This window comes from Mus caroli, unplaced genomic scaffold (assembly GCF_978045245.1).
Source record: "Mus caroli unplaced genomic scaffold, Mus_caroli_1 scaffold_12, whole genome shotgun sequence".
Classification (NCBI taxonomy): Eukaryota; Metazoa; Chordata; class Mammalia; order Rodentia; family Muridae; genus Mus; species Mus caroli.
In genome coordinates, this window is record NW_028227267.1 from 101,830,662 (window position 1) to 101,851,102 (window position 20,441).

At 39.4% G+C, this 20,441-nt stretch overlaps 1 protein-coding gene across 9 annotated transcripts in view; it reads right to left on the bottom strand.

The window, feature by feature from the left end:
* Rbm26 (RNA binding motif protein 26) overlaps positions 1-19,128 on the bottom strand; it is a 71,311-nt gene extending 52,183 nt beyond the window's left edge. For 5 of the 9 annotated variants that reach the window (XM_021181443.3, XM_085828838.1, XM_021181441.3 and 2 more), the window contains exons 1-3: positions 18,561-19,127; positions 1,683-1,801; positions 723-859 (exon numbers count right to left, since the gene is read on the bottom strand). In XM_021181443.3, coding sequence (XP_021037102.1) covers positions 723-859; positions 1,683-1,801; positions 18,561-18,631 — 327 coding nt within the window. In that variant the 5' untranslated portion in view covers positions 18,632-19,127. Of the gene's footprint in view, positions 1-722; positions 860-1,682; positions 1,802-18,560 lie in introns of all 9 variants that reach the window. The other 4 variants (XM_085828837.1, XM_029469339.2, XM_021181442.3 and 1 more) reach the window with 2 other exon arrangements.
* Between the last annotated feature and the right edge of the window lie 1,313 nt (positions 19,129-20,441).

Below are 20,441 nucleotides of genomic sequence, written 5' to 3' on the forward strand. Positions count from 1 at the left end.
AGCCAGATAATTACTCCTAATGGATTTGCATGTAAACATTCTCTGTTGTAAACTTTTTACTCCATTTATGGTTTGAAATTATGTATGAACTTTTCACCTTGTGATCATGTATTCTGAAAGAGGTATAAGCGCTGAGGATAAAGAGAAGAGAAAGCCCTGATCCCCTTTTTTCTTAAAGACCTTGATTCCCCTTTACTTAATCCCATGCTGTTTTATGATGAGATGCTAAACCGTTTCTTGCCTCAGAAACAGGTCAGCAACTGAAGCAAAGTGACTTAAGACTTAGCTAGGTAAACTTTTTATTATTATACAGCAGCCCTAAATATGTTCTTCCCCCTCTGCTGCCGCAAGAAGAACCAAACAAAAAGGAGCTGCCAGGGATGGACCCCAGCAACCAAGTCTCTGACTTCTTCCTTAAAATATACACTGCTGCTACAACTCATTTTAGGGCAATTAAGCACATTCCATGTGACCCCACTGAATCTAGACATTTGCACTTGTTTTCCTCTCTTAAACCATTTTTCTTTGTAAACTTTAAATTCTTTTGCATTAGTAGATCATAGCCATGATTATAATTCTGAGTCCCGTAAGTACTCCTAGAAAAGTTCCTGAACTTAGGAACAGGGATTTAGGACACCTAATAGAAAAATTCAGAAAAGAAAACTCAACTGATTATTTCTTCTGGGAAATTAAGGAACCAACACAGTACAACAAATTCTTACCTCTTCTTTTTTTATATCTTTTTCTTGGTGCTGAAGAAAGTCTACCTTCAGGCTTCCTGACGATGGCTGCTCTGGAGGAGGTAGATAACTCTTTGTATTCACAGCATCAAAAAGTTTTTCAACAAATATTTGTGTCTCTAAAAATAAAACCAAAAGATTCACAGATCAAAAGATATTTACTAAGATCTTAATTCCCCAGTTCTACCCATCGAGCTTCCTACTACCCTGACCAAGAGCCTGCCAAGCAGCACATAATATACAAACTCCATGATAATCATTCAGTTTCAAGAGAACGGCAAAAGCCTGGCAGCCAGCTGCTTCCATCTGAGACTACTCTGTGATGAATGAGTGACAGCACGTGCACTACACAGACACAAATACTAGCCATTTCTACACGTGCTCTACACAGACACAAATACTAGCCATTTCTACACGTGCACTACACGGACACAAATACTAGCCATTTCTACACGTGCACAACACGGACACAAATAATAGCCATTTCTACACGTGCACTACACGGACACAAATACTAGCCATTTCTACACGTGCACTACACGGACACAAATACTAGCCATTTCTACACGTGCACTACACGGACACAAATACTAGCCATTTCTACACGTGCACTACACGGACACAAATACTAGCCATTTCTACACGTGCACTACACGGACACAAATACTAGCCATTTCTACATGTGGGAAAAAGTACAACACACCAAAGTTGAAAACATGTCCTATACAACATTCTAAGAAGTTTCCTTAGCACTGTCTTAATTAGTTGGTCACTTTCTTAGTATGTTAATAAAATGAGCACAAAACATATTGAGAAAGCATATAATTAGGAATAAGTGTATTCAACTTTGTTACAGCTAAAAGCTTTGTTACAACTAGACTTAATTTTTTAATAGTCTATACATAATTTACTCAAATAATATTTTAAAACCAAAGGTATTACCTTTCTGAAGAAATACATCGAGCTGATCAATACATAACGCCTTTAATTCTTTTTCACTTTTGTCTTTCTTTACCAGAGCCAAAACATATTTTGCTAGGGCTGATGGATCGGCATCACAGCTAAAGAAAAAGACAATAATGCTGAGTGAACACTCAGATTCATAAACATCACATTAAATATGAAACTAAAACCATGAACCTACTACTGAAAATCACTGGCATTAGAGAAAAATGAAAGACAACATAAAAGTCTTGTCAGGAAAGAGTAATACCACTGTATAAAGCACAGCCTTCAGAATGAAAAGAATCAAGACAACTAGGACAAAAAGCTCACTAGCTACCGCATTGGCCCTCAACCTTCCGAATGCTGCACCCCTTTAGTACAGTTCCTAATGCTATGGTGACCTCCAATCATAGAACTATTTCATTACTATTTCATAACTGTAATTTTGCTACTGTTCTGAATCTTAATGTAAAAATCTGATATGCAAAATAATCTGATATGTGACCCCTGTGAAAGGGTCATTCAACCCCCAGAGAGGTCCCAACCCACATGTTGAAAACTCCTGGCACTAAGTTTCTATAACTAAGACCAACTCTGTAACCGAGGCAGGGGGTTAGGGAGGAATGTCCATTTAAAAAGAACTGAAAAAATAATTCTATTAACTGCACATATGGGAATGACAGAAAACAAGGTACTCAAAAAAGAATATAAAGTACTTTAAAAAAGCAACTTTTTACATTTAAAGAGCAAGGTATAGTAAGGAAGAGATTATATACATGGACAGTTACAAATAAACCATATATATACATAGGTATAACCTAATAATTATGGTATCTTGGATGAGGAAATGATAGCAGGACCCAAGTAAAGGAGAGACCAGGTTAGAAAGGCCCCTCTGTACTCCTAACACTCACTCAGAGCTAAGCTGGACCCCAGCCCCAAACTCCCTTCCCAACTTCTCATGGTTCCCTGGGTACACAGAAGTTTGAGAACTACACAGCCTCCCTCACAACCCCATCTCCCTCCCAACCCCCACCCTGCTGTTTGTCACCAGAGAAACATGGGCTGGGATCCCCATCCTAGACTGTGTTTTGCCTCCCAAGTGGCACATCAGTGGCTTTCAGACACCCCAGTGGTGAGGCAGAAACTCAGAAGGATACCCCTTTGCAATGAAATGCCCAGAAACCAGAGAATCCATTCGTTTCCTTAAATGCCTTGTGTTACAACCACAAATGTCATCTCCCAGCCTGATTCCTGTAGAAGCCCTCTGTGGCTTTACCTCTGGATGGCCTCAGCTGCAACCCAAGGCAGATCCCTTAGCTCTCGTCCTGCACTCTACCCTCACCACTATTTCACAAAGCCCCTAAATTCCTCAGAATCCCACACCCATGCCTTTGCTTCCAGAACCCTTTTAACATCCACTCAACGAAATACCGAGAAACTGACAGACACCTAGCTTAAATTTAATGTGAAGGCTTGGTACAAAAACAACTACTTAATTCATAGAAAGACCATCTTTAAAGATCCTGACAATACAAAAATTTTAAATAACTTTTAAATACATATAATATTAAGGGATCAAAGTAACAAGGAGATGAGCTAGACATGGTGGTGCAACCCTTTAATGCCAGCACCCAGAGGCAAAGGCAGGTGGATCTCTGAATTCAAAGTCAGCCTAGGCTAGCTATACATACACACATACACACACACACACACACACACACATATAATTTACATTTCCAAGACAGAAAACACTACCTAGAGAGAACTCTGTCTCCAAACAAACCAAAATTATAAAGTGCCTGTTGCGCAAGCGTGAAGAACTAATTGCAGATATCCAGTACCCACACAATAAACAGAGACAGTAAAAGCTAAAGCAAAACAAAACACTGGGGTGAAACAGGCACTGTGGCATCCCTTGCTTTTCACACTCACCTTTTCAGAGAAATCCTATGCAATGCCAAGGGGCACTCAAGCAGTGGATATCATGAAGAATATCCTGGGACAAGTAAATGAGAATGCAAGGAAGTGGCAAGCAGGGAACTACTGGTTCTTGCAAACTTGCTAACAGTACATGTAATAAGCCTCCAAGCAAATCCTGAAGTTCCAAGAGAACCTACATTTTATCTTCAACAAAGGTCCTGATCACAATTCAACGAGAAGACAGAAATATCCAACTAACCTAATCCTAAATACCTGACCTATAAAACTGAGATTATAAATGCCTGCTTTGTTTCTAAGTTCCTGAATAACTTAGTACTCAATTACAATAAATCAATATTTCTCATAAAACTACTTCCATTTCTAACAAAGACTAAGTTAGTTGTAATCTGAATGCGGGGGCATTTTAATAGTACATGAGAAACTGTATGAAAACTTCCTTTCAAAACTTAGTTTAGGTTAGAGAAATAGGTCTGTGGTTTCCAGAGGGTCACAGACTGATTCCTATTACCCACATGGTGGCTGACCTCTTGCAAGGCTCAGAACTGTGAGCAAGCATAGTTCATGACTATATGGAGAAAAGATAGCCCAAGCCAAGGTGGGAAAATAGCTGATACCAAAGAAAGATTCCAGTGAAATGGAGCAAATGAGCATAAAACATCTGATTTTTGGAGCTGGAGAGATGGCTCAGTGGTTAAGAGCACTGACTGCTCTTCCAGAGGTCCTGAGTTCAATTCCCAGCAACCACATGGTAGCTCACAACCATCTGTAATAGGATCCTGATGTCCTCTTCTGGTGTCTGAACACAGCTACAGAGTGTGTGTTTGTGCGTGCGTGTGTGTGTGTGTGTGTGTGTGTGTGTGTGTAAATAAAATAAATTTTTTTAAAAAAGAAAACCACAGGTTAAAAAAAAGAAAATCTGAATTTCCCATGCGAGTAATAGCTTCAGTGACTTTGACAAATTATCTAGATTAATATAGTCATTTACAAAATTACTTAACAGCCTAAAAATAAAACTACATCAATATCTGAATATGCCTTAATACAATAGACAATGTTTTTATTTTTACTAATAGTGGAGTTAGAAAGGCCCATGGGTGCTGTGTGTAAAGATAACTCAAGTGGTTCTCTGACTGCCACATGTACACAATAGCAAATGTTATGCATACACATATACACAAAATAATAAGCATTTTGAAAAATGTAAAAGGAAAGCATAGGGGTAGCTATTAAGAGCAGTAATCTCTTCTAGATAGGAAAAGAGAAAGCTGTATACATCAAGTGAGAGATTAAAAGAAACAGAGAAATTTCATACAATTCTTTAATGTCTTAATAATTTAAACTTGAATCAGACTGAGCCTAAAATAAAAGCTGCAAGCAATCCTCTAAAATGCTTATATTTGTATTTTAACTTATGATGTAGGATTTTCAAAATGGCATGACAGTACAGAAAACTGTGTTCCACTACAATATTTTTTAAAGATACTTGTCTGTTCAACTATCCTGGCCCTTTTAGAATTTAGTGGAAGACTGCTAATGGAGGAATTTAACCCAAGCTTCCATTTTCAATAATCTTCAAAGAGAAGCTGGAGGTTATCTGAACTAGAGATTAAAACTTAAATATAGTAACTCAATAGCTTAGAGCATAGATATAAAACCACATCTATTCTGACCAATTTTTTATTTTATATTCATGAAAAATATCTAATTTGCAGCAAGTCATAATTCTATATTCTATTCTTAGAATCTTTCAAAACACAAATTTCATTGCAAAAGACATAACACATTGAGTATGAAATTTAATTACTATAGCTTATTATACCTATTATTCAATTTTAAAAGCAAAAGGCTATTCATTAAGAATTATGAAGCACCTGCATTACAAAATAAGATTATAAAACATAGTTTAGATAACCATCAAAATCTACTTTTTAGATATATTAATTGTAGATTTCACTACAATGCTTTCAAATTTGCCTACTGTGTAATTTGAGTATATTTACTCCACTTCCCTCCCTCACACACTTTCTAGTCTCCTCCCTTTTCCCAGATATTGCCTTCTTACTTTCATGCTTGGTTTTTAAATGTAGATTCTGAATCATATGGAAAGGTAATTTCTTCCAGGGTTTAGCTTACTTCACTTAATACATGTTCTTCAGTCCCACCCATGTTCCAGCAAATGATTTAAATTTGTTCATCTTATTGCTAAATAACTTAGCATTTGCACACAAGATTTATGAATCTCATGATAAGATTTCTTATAGCAACAACCCCACTTCTCAATACTCGTTTTCTACATTAGTTACTTTCTTGTTCCTGGGACTAAATATCCAAAAAGAAGAAATTTAAAGCAGATTTAAATCTGCCTCCTGGATTAAAGGACACAGTGTACTATGGTGGGGAGGGTATAGTGGTAGACAGTTGTCAGAAGCAGGAAGCAGCAAGCAGCTGCTTGTTAACATCTCAGTGAACCAAGAAGTCTGCACTTCTTTTATGAACTGTTCAATTCACTTGTCCAATTACTGACTGGATTATTTCTTCTTCTGTTGTTTGGTGGTCTGAGTTCTTTATATACTCAGTATATTAATCCCACAGATACAAGTGGCAATTTTTCCTGAGCTTATCCTTCTCAGAAAATTGTTGCCTATGCCTAGATCTTGAAATAATTTCCCTGTGTTTTTCTCTAGTATTTCTAAGTTTTGCCTCTTTGTTTTATTCACATGGATAATCAGCTTTCCCTATATTGAAAAGGCTGTCCTTTTTTTTTTTTTTTAAGCCAAACTTTTAACACCTTTGTTAGAAATAAGATGGCCCCAGCTGTCTAGATTGACCTTTGTATATACCATACTGGTTTTTGTTGTTGACTGTGGCTCTGGGTATAATTTTAGATGAGGTATTATTATATCTCCATTTTTCCTTTTATCTCAAGTTGCTCAGACATGTCAGTATCTTTTTTGCTTCCATGTGAACTGTGGGTTTTTTCTTCTACTTCTACAAGAAATATCAATGGAATTTTGATGGCTATTATATTAAATGGGAACTTTACTTTTTGTCTATTTTTACAATAACATTGCCCCATCTATAACTCAAGGACGTTTTATCTTCTATTGTCTTTTAACTTATTCAATGTTTTACAGCTTTCACTGAATCTACTCATTGCTGAAGCTCATCGTAAAACTTAAAGCAATAACAATGGTGCAAATCTTTTGAAAAATCAAAACCCACTTACAGTGACACTTCTCTCCAACAAGGCCACAACTCCGAATCCTTGAAACCACAGCAAGCCAAAAGCAAAGCTCCATTTCTAGGTATATATTAGCTTTTATCCCAATTCACACACAAAGAAGAGTGTTTCCCTTAGGCCACCAGTTCACTTACCTCCTACTTAACTACAAAAAAAGTAAGAGGTAATCAATCCAGTCTTTTCAAGAACTAAAAGGAGTGAAGGGAAAGAGCTAGGAAGCATTTTGTCAAGTCAAGAAGAAAAGGCCCAATCATCCAAGGGGAACAGCTCTGTAGACTAAAACAGAAAAAGACAAGTACTAGATATAAAAGCTCAGTTTGTAGCCTGCTTGCCCAGCATGTAAGACGCCTATGTCACAGAACTGCGGGGAGGGAGCGAGGGGGGGTGGGGGGAGAAAGAAGACAAATTCAAAGTCATCTTCCTCCTAACCAGCCTGAGCAATGACAAGATCCTGTCCAAAACACTGACACCCAAGTTTTCTAATACTGCTTCCAAAATCATTCTGAAAATATTTTCACTTCAATTGGTACCAGCCAAATGTATACCAGGTAAGGACACTTTCATTGAAGCCCACTTATGGATTAAATTCCTGAAAAACACATGGAAATAACTTACTCCCACATGATGTCCTCTAACTCAAACACACACATGTAAACACACACACACACAAAGTGTAATTTAAAAAACAAAAAAAGGGTTTGTTTTGTTTTTTAGGGCTAGAAAAATGACTCAACAGTTAAAAGCACTTGTTCTTCTCCCAGAAGACTAGGGTTCAATTGACAGTACCCACATCACCAGTCACAGCCATCGATAGCTCTAGAGTTCTCTTCTCACTTCCAATGTCCCTACACACACATGGTAGTGGCAAAAACATACATGCAGATAAACAGCTGTATGCATAAAGTAATAATGTTTGAATTTAATTTAAAAACCATAGGTATTTTTCAGCTCAAAAAAAAAAAGACTAAGGATATTAATCTTTAATTTCTTCTAAGGAAACAAATTGAATTACAATCCAAATTACAAGTAAGAAGACATTTGATAAACTTCTCGAGAACAGTAAAAAAAAATATTTAGGAATTACTAAAGAATGAAAGAGCTATGGTAAAAATATATTCACCCCTAAGACAATGCTTTGAAAAATCTGTTTGCTGTCTTTTAAATACTATATCCTATTTCAGGTCCATTTAGTACTAAACTAAACGTTTCCTTGAAATAGTCTAGTTGCGGGGAGGTGGGGGAAGGAGGAGGAGAAGGAGGAAGAGGAAGAGAAACACCAGCAGCATCAGCAGCATAATCTCCAAAACAACTGGGATTTTAAGGCTCCCTCTCTGAGGTTATTTCTACTTTATTCACAAGTAATGTACTACTCCTGGGCTGGCATCTTACTTCTCTAGGAACCAAGTCTTCACATGAGCCTTAGATCCAAACTCTAGCAGAGCCGGCCAGTGTCTGTCTGCACCTGTCCCTCTCCCTTCACCTCTCTCTCTCCTTACTCATCAGAACCCCAAACTTTGGAATTCACTATGCTAATCAGTCTGCACCAGTACAGTCACGCCCTTCTCCCTGACCCAGACTGCTGAGGTTAAAGATGTGAGCCACCAAGGGCAGCACACTCACAACCTTTAAAAATCAAGATGGCAGGCCTCAGAGTATATGTTACTACATTTAAAAGAAAATTAAATAAATAAATTATCTGCTAAGCTGCATTTTTACACTTGTTAGATTTTTAATCACCCATTTTTCCATTTGCAATGAGTGACTACACTTAAAATTTAGGAATTATCATATCAATTTGTTGAAGAAAATAAGTGGAAAACAGCAGCGGATACAGGAATAGGAGGATTCAGAAATTTTTGAAAACTTAAGCACAGGTTATAATTTAAACTGATACAATAGCACCTGTCACTTCTTATAAAAATATGAAAAAAATAAAAGAACTTACTGGCCATGATAGAGTAACATCATAAAACAACTTTACCTGAACTGCTGCACTTAAAGAACCAAGAATTGGCATGGCCCAGCTGTCAAGCATCTATGTCTTAATAAAGTTTCAACACCAACATTACTCAATCAATTCCTAATAAAAATAAAGTTTGTATCCACATGGAAACTACATTGGAGAAAATGTTCATTGCAGAATTATTTATATAATCAATATATAAAAACAACCCAGTGGTAAAAGCAAAATGGTGATATAAGCATGGGATGGCCCACACAGCAACTGAATTTTGGTCATTTTAAAAGGTAGAAAAATTCTGTCCATCCTTACAGTGCAAAGCACTTTGCAAAGTGTGAAAAGCACTTGGCTTTTCATTCTAAAGCATTCAACAAGGACGTTCCAATTCTTACTACACAGTGACTAACTTAATAAATTGAAGAAAAGAATCTAATTTTTCTTAGTTATTCCTGACCTATGACTTAGGCATCTCTACTGAAAGTGGAAATGTAATCCTCGCTGTGAGGTATTAGGAAGTACAACCAGGTAGGCCTTTGAGAAGGGATCAGGATTAGGTGAGCACATTAGGGTGGGGCCCACAGGCTCTTTGTACTATTGCAGTGTAGAACATCAAGTGAAGGCCACATGGTGAAACAGAAATGCTGCCCACTTTGGCAGCATACAGCTGAGAAGTGAACGAGAAAGATGAAATGGACCTGAGTTCCCTCCCCCCTCTCCTTTGAGTTCACACCCATAGTGACCAAAAGATCTCCTACTAAGCTGCAGTTTTCACCAAGCTGAACCAAGCCAAATGTTTCAGAAAACAAATCAATATATAAATATCAATTATATTTCTAAATACTAATAACAGTTATAAGCTAAAATTTTTAGATGCTAGTTATAAGACATGGGGGAAAAAAACCTCACCAGAGAAAACTATAAAACATTGCTTGTATGTAAGTAAAATATCTCAGAAAAGTGCAATAAGAAATCTCAAACTGATTCCACTGCTTACAAACAGAAATCAAATTTTAAATAAGCTTTTCCTTGATCCAGAAATGATCACTTACTTGTACACTGTCCTGTTTAATGTAAACGGGACGGAAGTAGACCTGGGTGAAAGCAAGCAAGCCTGTACGGCATTTTCTTAATTAGTGATTAATGAGAGGGACCCAAGCCGTTGTTAGCTGGGACTCCCCCACCCACTTGAACTGGATTCTACCAGCAAGTAAGAAGATCAAGCCAGGAAGCACTCCTCCAGGCCTGGGCATCAATCAGCTCCTGGCTCCAGGTTCTCAGCCAACTTGAGTTCCTGCCTTGGCTTCCCTCAATGGATGCAGGACACTGAAGTAAAATAAACCCTTCCCTCCCTGACTTGGTTTTGGTCATAGTGTTTCATCACAGCAACAGTAACCCTAACTAAAGTATATACTAAAAACAATTTTTTTCCTCACAGAAAGAAGGTAGTGAACAGATAATAAATTTGATAAGGAAGGCTTATCATTACCCATGTCATCCATTTATTCTCTCTGGAACAAAAGGAGGAAGAAAAAAACTTGGGAAATTTGTTCAAGCTTGACTTAGCCATTTTCAACATGCATACACCAGACAAGGTAATAATATATCTATTTTGCTCCCAATCTATTCCTATTTTATAGTTTATGGGTGAAATAATTTTATTTGAGAAGCACCATAATCCAGACAAAATGCTAAAACAAATTTTAAAAATAACAACAACAACAAAAACCCTGCTAAATTTAGTTACTCAGAATTCAAATGGAAACTTCAAGTAGGATTGCAACGATAACATATGGTGATGAGAAGCATTTAGCAAGTAAAGAACAGAAAGAAAGTATTTAGCATACAGATTGAGCCAATAATTAATTACACAATATTAATTCCTTCACCAACTAAAATTAATCAAATCAGAATCATTTTTTGTCCGGCTCCATGAATAGAGCTGACTTGCACACAGAAATGTGTAACAACATTTTCTTAAATAAACATGAACTTTTCAGTGCTCACCCTCAAAAAAATTACTAAACTTTTAACTAAATTTAAACTCTATCTAATCTTAGTCTGGCACAGAAGCAAATCCGAGTAAATCCCAGCACATTGAAAGAATGAGGCCAGCGGCAAGGCTACAAAGTGAAACTTTGTTTCAAAACAAACAAACCAACAAAAATCTACCACCCTGGTAGGATACAAAGCGAAACTTTGTCTCAGAATAAAAAGAAAAAAGTTCTACTCCTGAAAGTGCTCATTATGAAATAGAGTACTAGTGTGATGGCTAGGCAGCTCAGAGCGCTTGCCACCTGAGTTCAATACCCAGAATCCACACGGAGGTAAAGAATTTTCGCCTACAAGCTGTCCTCTAACCACCAGGTGCCAGTGACTGAGCACACGCATAAACAGATGTTTTTAAAAAATTGAAATAAGCTCAACTGTGTTAGCATATGCCTTTAACGGCAGCACTAGGATGACAGAGACAGATCTGAGCTCAAGGCCAGCTTTGTCTACAGAGTGAGTTCCAAGGCTACACAGAAAAACTCAAAAACAAACAAACAAACAAAAACAAAACAAAATAAACAGTAAGTATTGAAATAATAAGAGAAACAAACCCAAAGAATCTCTTTTTAGTGTTGTCCAATTGAGCTACTCTGAAGATTAAGGTAGCATAGTGTGGTAAGTTTAGTTTTATCCAAATGAGCTTCCCACTCAGATTTTTCAGTCAACAAAGTAGAAATTTCAACTAATATATTTCATACTGAATGAAGTCTGTGTCACACACATTGTACTAGGTGCTACATAGAACAGGAACACAGTTAAACTGCCTGCTTTCAACTGCCAGAGACTCCAACAATGATGCTAAAACAAGTATCAGCTAACACATGTATTCTGCCTGTGATGTGTGTCATTAAGGTATGTTAAAGAGTCACTACTACTCAAACTAGATAGATTACGGGTAAGTTCCTGGGAGAAATGGACCATGCCAGGTCTATATTTTAGTACTGACATTAACACTTAAACATATAAAAGATATGCATACAAAAGTCAGGAAGCACCACCATACAGAAGGCTCTGGAAGTCAACGTCTTTGGAGTCTGTCACCATCATTTACTGGCTATGTGCATATAAGATTGCAGCCACAGAATATGGTCTTGAGAGACATTTATCAAAAGTTATAAAATAATGGAAGTACATTCATAGCCAGGAAGGAGTGCTACTAAATGGCCCTAAGAGTCTATTTTGTCTTTAACAAAACTTAGTTCACATTCAATAAAGCCTCAATGATCAAAACAGAATAAGCTGTCAATTAATTTTCACTTCTTAAAATTGAAGAGAGGAGGGCCAATATAAACAGTATGGTAGAGAATTACAAAGGAAGTTTAACTTCACATAAATTAAAATGCACATAAAAATCAATAGGCTATAAGTGGAAACTAGCAAGAATGCACATGTAAGAAAAGCATGGGTACAGTTTTTGCTTTTTACTATTTCTGTTTAGTCTCTATTCAGGGTTGCAAACTGACTTATGCCAAAGCAGCTACTCAGCAGCAAGAGAGAATTCAAATCAAGGTTCAGGGGTAAAAAAGATCACTGTGCAAGCACACATGCACTCGCGCGCACACACACAACACAGAAATTTTTTCATAATTCACAATAAAAAATAAATTTTAATGGAATTTTTAAAAAATACTTGTTAGTAGCAAATATAAGCAAAGAAAAAGAGAGTATCCTTCAAACTGAGTATAATGCTTTTAGAACCTTGTTCCTTTTCAAAAGGGTTACTGCAAATGAAAGGCTAATAGTTTAATAAGAAATGTATACCAGTAATGAAAACAATATACTATCCACACTACAATGCAATAACATATTAAAAACATGTATTGACTCTGGAGCAGTGGGTCTCAACCTTCCTAATGGTACAATCCTTTATTATTCATATTGTGGTGACCCCCAACCATAAAATCATTTTCATTGGTACTTCTTTTTTTTTTTTTTTTTCCCGAGACAGGGTTTCTCTGTGTAGCCCTGGCTGTCCTGGAACTCACTTTGTAGACCAGGCTGGCCTCAAACTCAGAAATCCGCCTGCCTCTGCCTCCCAGATGTTGGGATTAAAGATGTGCACCATCACTGCCCAGCTCATTGGTACTTCTTATCTAATTTTTCTACTATTATGAATTGTAAGTATGTGTGCTTTCCAATGGTCCTAAGCAACCCCTGTGAAAGGTGAGTACTACTGCTCTAGTGTATAATAAATAAGGCTTGAATTTAAATAACTGTGAGGTAGTATCTTAACCTCACACTTCACAGAGATAACACTCATTAAGTACAGGGGGATAGAAAACACGAGCAATCCATGCTAATGTTAGCCGTAGCAGTAGTAGCCAAGTAAGCTATTCATCAAGCAGTAGGAAGGAGGGACAACTGCAGACTACTGAATGTCTCATTCTCTTCTAACTATACAAGGAAACAAATAATTCTCCCTAATTAGACTACTAAAGAAAGAAAGCTTCGCTTGCATAGATCACTAAGCTAACTGAACGGCAGAACTGAAATTTGAATACTGACCTATGGAAAAAAAAAGAAGTTTGCTTTCATTCCTCTATGTAACCTACCTTCACAGCAATGCATAGCTGCAGAAGCAAAAACTAAAACATTCTCATCTTTACAATTAAACTCCAAAGTCTGAGACTGTCAATCTTAATTCCTGAAAAATTAAAGGATATCTTGAGGAATTCCTTCATATTAAAAAAAAAAACCCGATTTTATTAAATTACCACATGTGGTAATAAGCCCACCCCACCCCCCAAAAAAATAAATAAATAGTAAAGAAAACTTCTATTTAAAAAAAAAAATGAGCCGGGCGGTGGTGGCGCACGCCTTTAATCCCAGCACTTGGGAGGCAGAGGCAGGTGGATTTCTGAGTTCGAGGCCAGCCTGGTCTACAAAGTGAGTTCCAGGACAGCCAGAGCTATACAGAGAAACCCTGTCTCGAAAAAACCAAAAAAAAAAAAAGAAACCTTGGATAGCAGGTCAAACACTTTAAGATGGTTCTCAAAAAAAAGAAAAGGAGGAGGAGGAGGAAGAGGAGGAAGAAAAGAAATACAGATGGCCAATAAATAACCTTAGCCATCAGAGAAAGGCAAGTTAAATTCTTTCAGGAGGCGGGACAGATGAGTAAAATGCCTGCCTCAAGTCTGCAGATGTAAGCTGGAGCCTGGGAAATGAGACTGGACAGGTAGATCCTAGAGCTCACTGGCCTGCTAGCCTAGCCAAATCAAGGAACTCCAGGTCCAGTGAGAGACTTCCTCTCAAAACAGAACGTGTACAGCAGATAAGGAAAGTGTTTATATGAACGGTTGGCTTCCAGGTTCTGGCTCACCCCAAGCAGAATGGTCAGGATCAAGAAAACAAATGAAACAGAAGCTGCTGAGGACGTAAGGTGCTAAGTCTTATTCAGTGGTGGTACAAATATAAATTGGTGCAGCCCCTATGAAAGTCAGTGTCAAGTTCCTCGAAAGCCTAATGGTACCATGCGTATACACACGAAAAAGGACTTTAACTCAACATAAGACAGAGACATTTGTACATGTACGGTTATTGCTTTACTGTCAAAACAGTTAAGAAAGAGAACCAGCTAGATATCCAACAGACGGATGAATAAAGAAAATGTGGTGCATTTACACAGAGGAATCTTTTCAGTTATAAAGTATAAAATCATGACATGGACACAAAAATAGATGGAACTAGAGATTACTGTATTTAGTGAACTAAGCCAGACTCGGAATAAGAAAGTGTTTGTTTTCTCTCACTGGTAGATCCTAAGTGGAAATGTGTTCTGTGCGTATGAGAGACAGGGACCAACTGACCGTGTGAGAGAGATCTTATGGAGGAGAAATGATGAAAGCAAAGAGTAATGAAACACATGACATGAACACAGAAGCGAAGACTATTGAGAGGAGAAAATGAGAAAGCAATATGGGAAGAGTGAGGTCAAGGCCACCATCAGTGAGAAGGGTAAATAAAAACAAAGTATAATGACATAAATATATGTAAAGGCCATAATAAAACCCATTGACTTTACATGCTAACAAACAAAGCTTAAGGTTGAAACACCATGACAAAAATACTGGTTTTCTGATTAGGATTTCACATTACCAAAAATGCATGAACAGTAAAAGACTGACTAAGCAAACGGGTAAAATCAAAAGACATTAATTCTAAGTATTGAGAGAAAATTTCAATACCTAAATGTTTAATGATTTATGAAAGAAAAAAAAAAAGAACAGAATTCTGCTACAACTACAGAACTTATAACTGAATAAACAGACGCACATATTTGTCCTTAGGGCTAAAAATGCAACGTCTTTCCTACCCTACCTCACTCTCCATCACTCTCAAACCTCAGCTACCCTAGCTTCTACAAAAAGCTTCAACACCACACAACATTGATTAACTTCACTCAGCAAAGTCCTGTGCGATCTCCAGCGCCTCTGGAATCACTGACCATTGCTAGTCTTCTCTTCCTCTGCTCTTTCTTTTAGTTTCGCCAATGTTCCCTATCTCATTTTTAAGACACTCATAAAAATATGCTCTCCAAAGCCTAGGAAGCTCCTCTTCACCCTTCCAAGCTGAGATCTACTGTTGCCATTTCAAGGCAGCCTTTCTTAACTCCACATAATGTACTTCCAAAGCATACTAGAATTCTCTAGCACACACGGTATTACAATTACTTGTTCAGGATCTGTCTTTCTGAACAAATGGAAAGTTATTTCATCCCTTGCCAAATACTATTTCCCACACTGATTAGCACAGCATAATTGAAGTACTCAAAAGTTTGCTAATACAAAGTCCAGATTAGTCAAAAAAAAATAAAAATAAAATCATGTGCTACTTCACTATCATGAAGCTATAGAGTTCCTTCTTACAGTCCTTCCTCAAACAGTATGTACTTTTTAATTACATGTCAAAACTATGCAAAAACAACTTTACATAAAAACCAACATTAGAAACCAAAGATGGTAAATAATTAAGCTTTTGTAAGTCATCACCTAGAAGAATAATAAAGAACACATGCAAATTTAAAAAGCAAGAGACTGGGCAGTGGTGGAGCACTCCTTTAATCCCAGCACTTGGGAGGCAGAGGCAGGCAGATTTCTGAGTTCCAGGCCAGCCTGGTCTACAGAGTGAGTTCCAGAACAGCCAGGGCTACACAGAGGAAACTGTCTCCAAAAGAAAAAAAAGAAAGAAGAAAAAAAAGAAACAAGAATAGGAGCTAAATTTAACAACCATGTATATTAGAAAGGGCTACAGTATAGACACTAATAGCAGTAACTGTTTATTGTAATCATGGAAAGTAACAGACATTTGAATAGTTGCTACAATAATGTGCTTTGTTTGAATTAAAGAAAAACTAAAAGCATATACACTAAGTATATATGTTTTAAGTTATTGAAAAGAACAAGAAATGGTAGTACAGTTGATTTGAAAGGTGCTAATTACACTGGGTAGTATTCTAGGAATTTTGTTTTTCATTATTTTCCCCACTTTACAGATGGAAACCCAGGCATTGAGTTAAGTGACTTTTCCAATATTATATAACTTGTAGATGAGTTACTGTAGCACTAGTACTAGTCATGACTAGTCAGAACTAGTCATTAGGCCCTGGGGTTCTCTGCCTCACCTGTTACATATGTTACCACTGATTTTCCAATCCAAAGAAAGAAAATGGGGGTTTTTGTTGTTGTTGTTTACTTAGAAGTGGAAGGTACTGAAGATTTCATCTGGGCCTTGCATGCCTCATATGTCACCAACACTAGGCTATACCCTCCAGATCTCTGAAAGAGAATTCTCTACTCCACTCTAGTCAACTACTTTGCTAAGACCACCAATGGCTGGCCACTTTGCCAAATCTAAGAGCTTTAAACTTACTGCGTGCATCAGTCAGTAGAATCCCACCAGTTTAACAGCCCCTCCTTTTGCCATACCCCCACCTCAATCCTGTCTATCCCTTATCTACACATTGTTCCCAAGAACCCTCCCATAATTTTCTGGCTTCAAGTCCTAGTAGCATGACATTATATCTCTCTAGTCCTGGCCCACTTTCTAGACTCCAGCATCCAACTTTCCTTAAGATGAATAACTAGTACCTCACACATCATCACAGCATGTCAACAGCCATTCCCTTCCCCTCCTGGATTACCCTCCGCCTTCTACATCATCCATCCAGCTGTTAAAACTAACTTTGAGGCTTCACACTTGATTTTTCCTTTCCTTTCCTTTCTTCCATATCACTGTATCAGGAAGTTCTAGCAGACCTACTTGTGAAGTATATGTGGTTCCATCTCCACCATCATCCAATCACAGTCTCAGCCTACAATACGTTCAATGGAGTGTCCCTTCATTTAAATCTTACCACCTTAAGTCTCCACAAAACACCCTTATTTGAAGTCAAATCAGTCCTGGACTGCTTCAAATAACCTCTGTTCCTAGTGTGTGTTAAATAAGATCTTAATTCCTAGCCTGGACCTAAAAGCTCCCCTCTGGCCCCTGTCTACTGATTCCATGTCTTTCCTCTCTCTTCCCTATTCTTTCTCTTTTTTGAACAAACCACATTGATCACGTCCTCTACTAGGCCTTTCAGCTACTCTTCATTCTGAAAACGCATCATTCCTCGGACATAGTGGGGCCTTTTCTCCTCTTTTAAGTTTTATTAACTATTACTTGCTCAGATAGTTCACTGACCAACAACCCTGAAGCAGCAGACCCCATTCAAACCACGTTTACATGGTCCTCTACTATCATAATGGCCATAACTGGGCATAGCTGAAGTGTATCTTACTGCAGCTTATCAACCCAGGAGAATTTTAAAGTCCTGTCCCAAAGCTCCCCACAGTATATGGTAAAAGCTTAACGCATGCATTAAATAAGTGAATTACCTGCCACTGCATTTCAAGTTGCTATTGTAAATCAACGATGCAGAAAACAACCTATGATGTATTTTGCATTAAATAAATACACAAAATATTCCTAAAATTTTTCAATATTTCAACAGTCGCAGAAACTACTCAATTTCTCCTTAAATGCTAAATATTCCATACGGATAGAGATTTGGGTTTGTTGGTTGGTTTTTCCCCCCTTCTTCAAAGTAGTAGGGTGTAGGTGGAAAGGGGTCTGGGGCTTACTGGGCTTAGCACCTGTTACATCTTCAATCAGTTAAGAGAGGTGCGTATGAGCCACACACCACATGGAAGACGTGGCCTTTCTTTAAGGGACTGTAAGCGAAACCTTAGGTTTTTAAACTCGAACTTCCCTGATCCCTAAGAAAAAGCCATGCACTTCGTCTAAAGAAGCACTGTGGGACTAATCTACCGCCGGGAGGATAAGCTAGCACTCGGGAGGAGCCGAGAAGCCGATGTGGAGGGCCTCGGAAGACACACACAGGTGTACGGGGAAGTTTGCCATCGGTCTGCCTGTAACGGGAAAGGAGAAAGCAAAGCAGGGCACACCGGTTCAAAGATCAGCTCGACCATTACAATCAAGCCCACCTCCAGCTTTGGCTATGTTGAGCCTGGACGGGAAAGTGGGCGAACAGAGAAAGCAGAGCCTTGGGGGGACCCCCCCCCCGCCAGCCCGGTTCTTCGCTTCGGCCTCCACCATTGAGTAAACTGCCCCGATCGGGGCGCCCGCCTGTCCACCACCGCCATCCCTGCGAGCGAGCACTGCTCCCCCGGGGGTTACTCACATGGGCTCGAGGGTCTTGCTGAGCCAGGACTTGAGCGCCTCGAAGTTTTCGATGATCATCTTAGAAACCATCCACCGCGGCCCCGAGGCCGGCCTCGCTCCTGCGCTCGCCCAGGTCGCCGCCGCCGCCGCCCCCTCCTCCGCGCGCCGTCCGCGTGGGCAGCGGTGGGAGGTGCCGGTGGCAGGTCCCCGCGAGCCGCGGGTCGGCGAGCACCTCGGCGGGGGCCGCCGCAGGCCACGCGCCCACCGGGTCCCCGGAGCTTCTCCCCTCGGCGGACCCCGGCCCGGGCTGAGGCAGCAACCGTTTGCCGGCCGGGCCCTCCCCCCTGCCCCGCTCCCCCAGTGAATCTTCCCGAAGGGGAGCCGAACGCGCTCCGACCCGGGATCTCCTCTCAGCTTTGGAATTAGGTGCTTGGTTGGTGGCCACGCGGCAGAGCAGACGTGAAGAAAAGGGACAACGAAGGGCGGCTCAATGGGAACGGTTCGGGGGTCTTCCCGGCTTCCAGCACCCCCAAGAAGATGGCTGCCGGTAAATCTCGCGAGAATGAGTGCGAGTCTCGCGGTGCGGCCCGGAGCATGCTGGGAAGAGACGCAAGTTCGGCCGGGTGAGAGCTAGGCAAATCCGGTAGTGGGTCGAGGATTGACCAATCGCAAGGGTTGAGGCCTCGGTCCCTTTTTTATCCTTCGGCCTTCGTGGTGAATAAGCACAAGCGCCGTCTTATTTCACCAGGATGGAGTGGCCGTGGGCTTCCAGGCCTTGTCCTCTGAGAGGGTTGTGCTTGCCAGCACGAATGAACCTAGAAGATGGGAGCTCTCCATGAGAAGACGGCCAGCAGTGTTTGCAGGGGCCCTGCACTGTGTGACCTGCCCTCGGTGTCACAGCATCCTCCAGTACCATGTTCTGTGTGTGATACCCCGTGCACACGATGGATAAACACACACTGGTCTAATCTAACCCACTGAGACCTCCAGAGGATTAGTGTTCTTATCCCAAAGTACATGACTTTTTGGGCAAGGTCTAATGACCTATGGGCGACCCCAAACCAAAGTAACCTTATTGATTAACAACCTACAAGAAAAAAAAAGAAGAAGAGTTTTGTTACATTTTAAATTCTGTTCATTTAGAAAAGTGTCAACTTTTCTCCAAGAAATTACAATGTACCGAAGACGAGCATTCCAACCAGCATCCTATATACATCATGGGTGGTCCCGCAAGTTTGATTCTATTATTAGACTACCAAAGACTAGTAGGCAATGAACCACAATGGAATGAAAAAATAGTGGAATGGACAAATGGAATGAAAAAGTAGTCCACGAGTCTAAAGACACGGTCGATGAACCATAAAGAAAGTCTTGATGAGACAGAATTTACAATATGCTGGAGTGGAGTGTCCTTTAAGCATTAACTAAAAAGGTTATAAAATACAAAGCTAGACGTTTGCTCTAAAATATGATACCGTGAGTGAGACGTTAATTAGATTCAAGCTAATGAAGAATTAGGATATTGATTACGATGATTTAGCTAACTGAAATACCGCAGATATGAAAAGACAAAATATTTAGAATTCCATTGCTAGAGGTTGCTACAGTCCCAGGAGTGACCGAATGCAGAATGGTGGTTGCCAGGAGGCAAAGGGGGATCTTGAGAATTATGTCTGTGATAGAGAGTTTCCGTTTGGAATGATAAGAGTTCTGAAACAGTTGGTGACTGAACAGTTTGACTATACATCTAATGCCCTGAAGTTGTACACATACAATTATTAAAATGGTAAAGCGGTGGTGGCGCACGCCTTTAATCCCAGCACTCGGGAGGCAGAGGCAGGCAGATTTCTGAGTTCGAGGCCAATCTGGTCTACAAAGTGAGTTCCAGGACAGCCAGAGC